Source organism: Saccopteryx leptura, chromosome 2 (assembly GCF_036850995.1).
Source record: "Saccopteryx leptura isolate mSacLep1 chromosome 2, mSacLep1_pri_phased_curated, whole genome shotgun sequence".
NCBI lineage: Eukaryota > Metazoa > Chordata > Mammalia > Chiroptera > Emballonuridae > Saccopteryx > Saccopteryx leptura.
Window position 1 is genome coordinate 14,691,799 of NC_089504.1, and position 9,003 is coordinate 14,700,801.

The 9,003-nt window shown below is 54.3% G+C and overlaps 1 protein-coding gene and 1 non-coding gene across 9 annotated transcripts in view; both read left to right on the forward strand.

The window, feature by feature from the left end:
* Positions 1–8,276, forward strand: part of TRAF1 (TNF receptor associated factor 1) — a 34,035-nt gene extending 25,759 nt beyond the window's left edge. For all 8 annotated transcript variants that reach the window (XM_066367292.1, XM_066367286.1, XM_066367284.1 and 5 more), the window contains 3 exons: positions 63–240; positions 1,910–2,058; positions 4,006–8,276. In XM_066367292.1, coding sequence (XP_066223389.1) covers positions 63–240; positions 1,910–2,058; positions 4,006–4,224 — 546 coding nt within the window. In that variant the 3' untranslated portion in view covers positions 4,225–8,276. The remainder of the gene's footprint in view (positions 1–62; positions 241–1,909; positions 2,059–4,005) is intronic.
* On the forward strand, positions 6,142–6,217 carry TRNAT-UGU (transfer RNA threonine (anticodon UGU)). Its single transcript has one exon. It is a non-coding gene; the product is annotated as a tRNA-Thr (tRNA).
* Positions 8,277–9,003: the final 727 nt, after the last annotated feature.

The window sequence follows — 9,003 nt, forward strand, 5'->3', positions numbered from 1 at the left end:
CTCCACACTGCGCCTTCCCCAGCCAGGTTCTGTTGTCCCTGGCTGAATGGGCTTCCCCACAGGTGGTGGAGTTGCAGCGGACACTGGCCCAGAAAGACCAGGCCCTGGGCAAGCTGGAGCAGAGCCTGCGCCTCATGGAGGAGGCCTCCTTCGATGGCACCTTCCTGTGGAAGATCACAAATGTCACCAGGCGGTGCCATGAGTCGGCCTGCGGCCGGACCGTCAGCCTCTTCTCCCCAGGTAACACCTCCCCAGGGGCACAGAAAACAGCATGGGGGACAGCCAACTCCGTGTCTAGTTAGGGCCATGTCCCCTTCAGGCCACCTACCGTGCTGGGACCACAGAGGAGGTCGGTGCCTGGCTCAGCACGTAGAACACGAGCTGTTTGAACTGCCACACCTTGCACCTCCCCGAGTCCAGTCACATTCTGCAGGCAGGAATAAAATTATTATAAATATTTTATCTGCCATTATGTGGATGTCAGATGCAGAAGACAGTGTGCCTTGAACCAAAGCTTGTGCAAATGAGCGGATGCAGAGGACGATTCTCACAGGCAAATACTGTGGCACCCCGGCCCTCGGAGCCCCAGTGGTCTGAAATTAGACAAGTGGAGAACTAAGTGTGCGATTGTGGGTAGCACACTGGTAAGAACTGAGTTAATCGGGGCAGTTCTTAATTACTTCTGGGATCCCAGGGCCTCGCAGGACGCCTCACATAAAGCAGTCACACAGTAGATGTTTCCCTTAATGATTGATTTCTGTTTATAAAACTGTGTATATTTGTGCATAAAGTGCTCAGCCGAGTGTGCTCCTCCCCTCTCCTCATTCATGTGTATCTATGTAAATGGGGGTCATTAAGGAAGATTTCTGCAGATGACGATTTGGACGGCCTTTCCCTTCTGCCCCAGGTTCATACCGTTCCTGTCTGTCAGCTCCTTTGAAGCACCGGCCAGTAGGGCTAGAGGAGGAAAGGGCGTCGGGGTTTGCTCCACCCCACAGAGCAAGGCTGGGTCCCAAAGCCAGGCCTTTCCTCAGGAGCAGGGCGGCCCCTACGTGGAGTGGCCCACCTCCGACATGTAGGCTTTTCCTCCTCCTCTTTCCTGAGAGGGACAGAGCAAGCAGTGCGCCTCGCTCCCTGTTCTACCAAACGTAAGGGGCAGACATGAGTCAGAGTGTCAGCCTGTCTCTCCTCTGCCCCTTCCTGCCTGCCCTGACCCCCTGGCCACAATCACCCCCTCTCAGAGGGGCCCTTGTAGTGACAGCCTCTGGAACCCACACGGCATGGCCCTTTCAGCTGCCAAGCCAGAGCCCACAGGCCCCTGTGCTTCGTCACCAGTGGGTGATTCATCCCTCAGGGGCCTTGTCAAGGGTGCCTGGCAGAACTAGGGGCTGCCCCACTCTTCCCTAGCCTCCAGGAGCCCCCAAGCACTTGGCCTAGGGCAGCCAAAAGAAGTCACTGTTGGGATATAGGAGGCCTGGCCCCTAATCGTGGCTCTGCCCCCAGCATACTGTGGGGCCAGACAGCAACCCCTCGCTGGGCTCAGTTTCCCAACTGCAACATGCAGGTCAGCTAAATCAAAAGCATGGTCCCTGGGCCAACAGCATCACTGTCCCTGTTGGACATGTGGATCTCAGTCCTCACCCAGCACTCCTGAGTCCGAAACTCTGGGGGCGGGGCCTGGCAACCTGTGCTTCTGATGGCCAGTTGGCAGCCACTAGGCTAGATGAGCTCCAAGATTTAGGTCTCCTTTGACTGTATACAACTGAGAAGAACACTGAGCTCCAACCCTAGATGTCTTAGTTTTGAGCCACAGGCCTTAGGCATACCTAACTGCTGGTCCCAGTTTCCTCATCAGCAAAGCTAGCACGCCCCAGCTACCTCTGTGCTGATCCTGGCTTCCACATTCCAGCTTTCTACACTGCCAAGTATGGCTACAAGTTGTGCCTGAGGCTCTACTTGAATGGGGACGGGACAGGGAAGAGGACCCACCTGTCGCTTTTCATCGTGATCATGAAAGGAGAGTACGATGCTCTGCTGCCGTGGCCTTTCCGGAACAAGGTACAAGCTAAGGGGGGCAGGGGGGTGGGTGAAGCCTGGGTCCTGGTTCTGGTCTAGCCATGAACCTGCCGGGTGCCCTGGGCAAGTCCTTGGCTTCTCTGCATTATCAGCTTCTCCTTTACTAAAACAAGAGCCTGAATTCACATCTAACAGCCAGGGTTCCCTCCAGCATCATGAGTCCAGGGGCAAAAATGCCTGGACCAATATCCCTGGGAGGCAAGTAGAAATGAAATTCACCTGGGGGGTGAATAAGGAAAATTTCCTGGAGGAGGTGCTGTGGGGCCAACCTGAACTAGCAGCATTTTCAGAAAAAAAGAAGGCAACAGATGCTACCACACATTTATTAGAATGTCCGAAATCCAAAACACTGACAACACGCAATGCTGGTAAGGATGCGAAGCATTGCTAGTGGGAATGCAAAATGGTGTGGCCACTTTGGAAGACAGTTTAATGCTTTGTTACAAAATTAAACATACCCTTCCCATATGATCCAGAAATCACACTCCTTGGTGTTTACCAAATGAGTTGAAAACTGAGGTCTACACAATAAACCTCCACATGGGTATTGATAGCAACTTTATCCATTGCTGGGCATGGAAGTCGCCTAGATGTCCTTCAGTAGATAAATGGGTAAACAAACCATGGTACCTTGAGACAACTTAATATTATTCAGCACCAGAAAGAAATGAGCTATCAGGCCATGAAAAGACATGGAGGAAGCTTAAATACGTACTCTAAGGGAAAGAAGCCAACCTGAAAAGGCTATTACACTGTATGATTGTAGCTATATGACATTCTGGAAAAGCAAAACTGGCGACAGTAAAAAGGTCAGTGGTTGCCAGGAGTTAGGGGAGGGAGGGAGGGATGACTAGGCAGAGCACAGAGTATGTTCAGGGCAATGAAACTATTCTGTAGGATACTACAATAATGGGTACATGTCGTTACACATTTGTCCGAATCCATAGAATGTACACCACCAAGAATGAACCCTGGGGTAAACTAGACTTGAGGTAATAATAATGGTTCATCTAGGTTCATCGATTGTAACACGTGTCCCACTGTGGTACGGGGTATTGATGGTCTGGGAGGTTGTATAGGGGCAGGAAGAATATGGGGAAAATCTCTGTATTTTCCACTCAATTTGCTGTAACTTAAAACTTTTCTAAAAAATAAAGTCTATTTAAAAATGTTTAAAAGGGCAGGAGCACCACAGTGGTTTGGATATGAGTCAGTAGATCAGTGGTTCCCACACCTGCTGGGGATATTTTAAAAATACCAGTGACTGGGTCTCACTACAGTAAATGGTGAGGCCTGAGCCTCAGGATTTTAAAAACCTTCCCAGGGGATTCTAAGTGCAGCCATCTTTGAGAACCAATGCAGTGGGCAGTGGGAAGACATTTCGTGTTCCAGTGACATGTATGAGGGAAGAGGGTTTGTGTCACTGAGGTCATCAGCTTCTTGGGGGTACACATATGAGCTCTGTGCAGACAGAAGCCCAATTCACATTTCCAGGCATTGATAGACAGCCCCTCAGCAGAAGGGGCTGTCCTTGCCCCCCTGCCTTGCTTGGGGTGTTCCAGCCTAGCTAACTACCAAACAGAAAGGGGTATCACAGGTCGAGTCCGGCCTCCTTGTCAGCGCTCAGTCCCGCCTAGAGCTGGCAACAGCCAACCAAAATTGTGGCATCTGAATACCCTTATCCTGTTGGATAGACCATGATCCCTAATTATAGGACAGCCCCCAAGCTGGCCTAGAATATGTGGTGTTTCCATTCCCAGAGGCTTGCTATATATACTCCAGGTGTTGTCGTTACACTGTTTCTTTGGCTCCTAACCAGCCTGAGTTCAGGGTCCGAGGGGCTGCACAGGTGGCAGACACAGACCAGCTCTGAGCCCCTGGGGGCGCTGCCCAGAGCCTGACTTCCCACACGCCCGCCCTGGCCTGCAGGTCACCTTCATGCTCCTGGACCAGAACAACCGTGAGCACGCCATTGACGCCTTCCGGCCCGACCTGAGCTCGGCGTCCTTCCAGCGGCCCCAGAGTGAAACCAACGTGGCCAGCGGCTGCCCGCTCTTCTTCCCCCTCAGCAGGCTGCAGTCGCCCAAGCACGCCTACGTGAAGGACGACACCATGTTCCTCAAGTGCATTGTGGAGACGGGCACTTAGGGCTGACGGGGACAAGCAGCCACACCTGCCTCCTGAGGGAGCACCAATCGGACTGGAGGAGGTCCTGCCCTTGGTGTCCAAGATCCCGAGGCACAGTGAGAGGCCGGGCCTGGCCTGATCTGAGCAGGGCTGAGAGATTGACTGTGGCAGCCATCAGCCTAGGAACACAGGACCTTGGGCTGAACCCACAAAGGCAGAAGGTCCGGAAGGAGGTGGCGGCAGAATGGTTCCCTCCGCACCGACCACGTAACACTGGAGGCCCGGCAGCTAGCCCTGGATGTTGAGAGAGACTCTGCCTGAGATGGGCAGGCAGTGGGGGTCAGACCCGGGACCTGGACAGTGATCTACAGGACCTGATCTCGGGAAGGTCTGGGCAGGGCCACCAGGGAGAACTGTAGACGTGCTCGCTGTCTTCCTGCCCGGGTCAGAACCGAGGGGCGGAAGGGACAGGTTGCCAAAGTGAATCCAGTCTGTCCAGGCATGCGCTGAGCTCCCCATCACTGGAGGTGACCACGCAAAGCCAGAGGGCTACACTGGGATGGGGGAAGGCATCCAGATCGGGGGTTGGATTTGAAGACCTTCAAGATTCCTCCCAGCCTAGAAAGTCTCTAACGCCAGGCCTCTTGGCCCCGGTGAGGCCGGCGACTGCAGGGGTTCTGGGAAGGCCCAGCAGTCTCACTCCCCTCCAGTGCCATTGGGCGGGTTGAGCGGGCCCACATGGCACCTGCCACTCAGGCCCGCAGCTCAGCTTCCGTCACACGCAGAGGCGCACACAGGCCCTGCGTCCCGCGCCTCCCTCAGCCGGACTCCCCTCCACCTCCTCCAGGTGAAACAGGTCCCTGAGCTCCCAGCCACAGCCGGAAGGAGTGTGAAGAAGGAGAGGGGCATGAACTCTCCACTCCCTGCCTGGGGGGGCCCACCTTCCACGCTTTCCAGAATCCCATGTCACCTGATTAACCAAGGTATTTACTTTTCTCTCATTGGCTGATCAGTGTCTCTGAGCCACTAGCAGAGGTTGACCTTTTAAATATGTGTGTAAAACGAAAGAAAGAATTTTTTTAAAACCTGTTTTGAAGCTTTCATGGAGTGTATGATCCTGGAAGTTGGTCATAACTGAGCCAAGTTTGAAAAGACCGTGGCCGCGTCTTGGTGGCCCCTCCAGTTCTGCAGGTAACAGCCGAGACTGGCGCGCTGGCAGGAACGTCCCCTCTGCCTCCGTGTGCCACCCTGGCTGGGTTCTGTGGACCTCGCAGGAGGTGCCGACGGGAGAAACTGCAGAGAGAAAGGCCTGGGCACCGCTGCCTACCTGTCATGGCCTGGCCCTGCCCAGCTCACAGGGTTTCCTCGGGGCCCGGATACCATAATGGAGCTCTCGGGCTTTGTGAGTGCAACGGCATCTTGCCATGCATGAAGGGACATGTCAGGCTCCTTTTTCTTGTCCCCACTACTGACAGCCTGTCAGTAATGGAGACAGACTTGCTTCCTTGGTGCGTGCGAATAGCAAGGGAAGGTCTGGGCTCGCAAGTTACGGGGACTTCCCAGAGCTGGTGTCCTGGCAATAACACCTCATCCTGTTCGCTGAGCACTGAGCTCACAAGGGGTTGGTAGGGAAGCTGCTGCTACGGACAGTGACGGCCCTACAGCTGTAATGGCTTATACCTGCTGGGATGAGACAGGCTCTTCAGGGTGGGAGGCAGCCATTCTTCAGCAAAGCTTTACTGAGACCAACTGTGCCAGACCCTAGGGAGGGAGTTAAGATGTGCACCCCACCCTCAGGAAACTCTGAGTTCGGTGGGGGAAACTGGTACATAAGAGATACTCAGAGGAAGCACAGGACTCCAGAGCCTTTGAGTGAAGCAGGGAGGGGCTTCATGCAAGAGGTGGTATTTAAACTCAGCCTTAAAATATTTGAGATGGGCCCTTGCTGGTTGGCTCAGTGGTAGAGCGTTGGCCCTGTGTGTTGAAGTCCCGGGTTCGATTCCCGGTCAGGGCACACAGGAGAAGCGTCCATCTGCTTCTCCACCCCTCCCCCTCTCCTTCCTCTCTGTCTCTCTCTTCCCCTCCCGCAGCCAAGGCTCCATTGGAGCAAAGTTGGCCCAGGCCCTGAGGACAGCTCCGTGGCCTCCGCCTCAGGTGCTAGAATGGCTCTGGATGCAACAGAACAACGCCCCAGATGGATCGAGGATCACCCCCTGATGGGCGTGCCGGGTGGATCCCGGTCAGGTGCATGTGGGAGTCTGTCTCCCTGCCTGCCTGCTTCTAACTTTGAAAAAATACAAATATATATATATACTTTGAGATGCAGAAGACTGGGGTGTGGGGGAGAATACGGACTGAGAGGTGGGAAGCAGATGCAGCTCCGGATAATCTGTGAGGTGGGACCACGGAGGGGAAGGCAGAAAGGTAGGTTGGGCTGGAGCACGGAAGGATCGAGGTCGGTTCCATCTGCTGGGAGGTGAATCACCTGTGTGTGACCCTGCGGGCTGTGAACAGCAGGATGAGGCAGTGACTTAAAACATTTACTAATTTATCTTCCAACAAAGCCCTTTGCTAAGTGCACCAAGCACCTGACATCTCACCGCTTAAGAAATTGAAATGATATATTTATAATACATAAACTATCTACCTTTGTTGAGGTACTTCAAGTATTATAAAAGATACTTAATATAAACTCCAATTTCAGAGTCCTTAAGAAATAGTAGAGTCTTTCTCCCACCCCCGGATGGCTTCACATCTTATTGCATTGCCTACTTCCAGGTCACTGTTAAATACTAGGAACGGGTGTCCTTATTGGGTTCCTCATTTCAACTGGAAGGTTCCCAGGGTGTCGCCCAAAGAGCCTGTTGACCAGGCAGTTGTGCCCTTCTAGCTGTCACATAAACGTGACGTGAGGATGACAGACTCGTCTTCCAGGCAGCCATTCTCCCTGAAATTTGAAAGCTCAAAAACCCTTGACAGTTTTGCTAATTGCCCATCCGCGAAGCTGGGAAAGAGCTTGCGGGAGGTTTCTATGCTTTGTTTTCTTAAGGAGTCAGTTCCTTACTTTATGGGAACTGGGGTCCAAGTGAGAGAAGGAGAAAACCCAGGGAGGCCAAGCCAGATTAAGGCCCCTCCCTGCAGGGCTCCCCGCCCCCTGGACCCAGAGTCCTTTAACCTGGTTTCAGATCCTGACCCACTCTTTCCTAGCTGGGTGACCTTGGACAAGTCGCATGAGTAGCTCTGAGCTCAACTGTCCCCACAGGCAAAGCTAAATCACCAGTCCAGTAGGGTTCTGGCGGTCAGCTGTTACCACAGCATAAGGTCCTGACACTCAGCAGGTTCCCAAGAATATTTGCTGAAGTTGATGCTCTGGTGGGTTGTGTGCTGGGTTTATTAAGGGGGAGCATCCGTAGAGCCTTCCACCAGTAAGTCGTGTATTAGGCGTTCACTCAGCAGATCCTGCTGACACCCCCTGTGCTAGTCTTGGCAATCAGTGGTCAACACTGCCTGTGCATGGGGTGGGGGCTGGGGGGCACAGCCAATCAATAAACACATAAAAATATGTCTTGCTGCAGAGAGGGGTGGCCAAGGGCCTAAAAAGGGAGCAGCAGCTGGTTGCCAGGGTGGTCCCCCTGGGCCGAGCCAGGTGCCCGCCCGAGCCCAGCAGCATATGGATGGCAGCGATGGGCACTTGCACTCCCAGCCCCCTGCCTGCTCTCCCCGTGCCTTTTCTGGAATGCTCCACGCCCTCCCCCTCCCCGGTGGCTGGGGCCTCCACGCCATGAGAGGCCTTCCGAGAGGTCTTCCGGCTGTGGCCTTCCACCAGAGCTGGCCAAGGCCAGGGAGGGGAGGCAGCAGCATCGGAGAACGCCCCTGCCCTGCCTTGGGGGGCTGGGAGGAGGGAAGAGGGGGGAGGGAATGCTGGCCTTCCGCAGCCTCTCCAACATCTGTGCCAAGGACTGGGAGGTGACCAGGGGCTGGGAGCTGGCCTTAAGGGTAGGGGCCAGGTGGGCCCAGGGGCTGCTGGAATCACAAGGATCCTGTTGCTTTGTCCTGGAAAAGTAGTAGAAACATTTAAATAAAAATCCTAAGATTGTCACTTCAGGACTCCAACCAACCTTTCTGATTAGATTTCCCTTAACTTGATCTCAGGTCTCAGCCTTGTTGTGGGTCCACGACCGATTCCGTGGGGATCACAGAACAGTATGAGGTTGTAGCTGACGGGCAGAAGTTGGTTTGAGGGTGACCGGGTGAGGGGACTACTGCGCACCTCCCCTGTCTACAGATGAGGAGCCAGAACTACTCCAGTGGTGTGCACACTGACCGTGTGTCCGTGTCATCCCGAGGGCTGGCTAAACAGAGAGCCACCCCACTCCACCTCTAGTGTTTTGACTCAGTAGTCCTGGGGCGGGGCCCAGAATTTGCACTCATCCCACGTTCCCAGTTGATGCTGATGCTCTTGGTCGGGGGTCGCACTTTGGGGACCCCTGCCCTACCCAGTGGTGCTCCCTCTGAATAAGTTTGCCTAGGCAGACCATACGTTCAGCATGACCCACTTGGCAGAGCAAGGACTTACGATGAATTGCCTTCCCTGTACAGGTGTTAGAGGGTTCCGTTCCTGAGTGTCACGCTGGTGTCCCACCCTCGGAGGACTGCCCCCAGGCCCTCCATTCAGTCTGCTGTGAGTGCTTCTCCTGAACACCACAGGACACGAACCTCCTTGAGCATGGGTGCATCCATCAGGGAGGGCAAGTGACTGCTCACCAGGAATCTGCCCCCGGGACAGGGAACGAGCAGGAC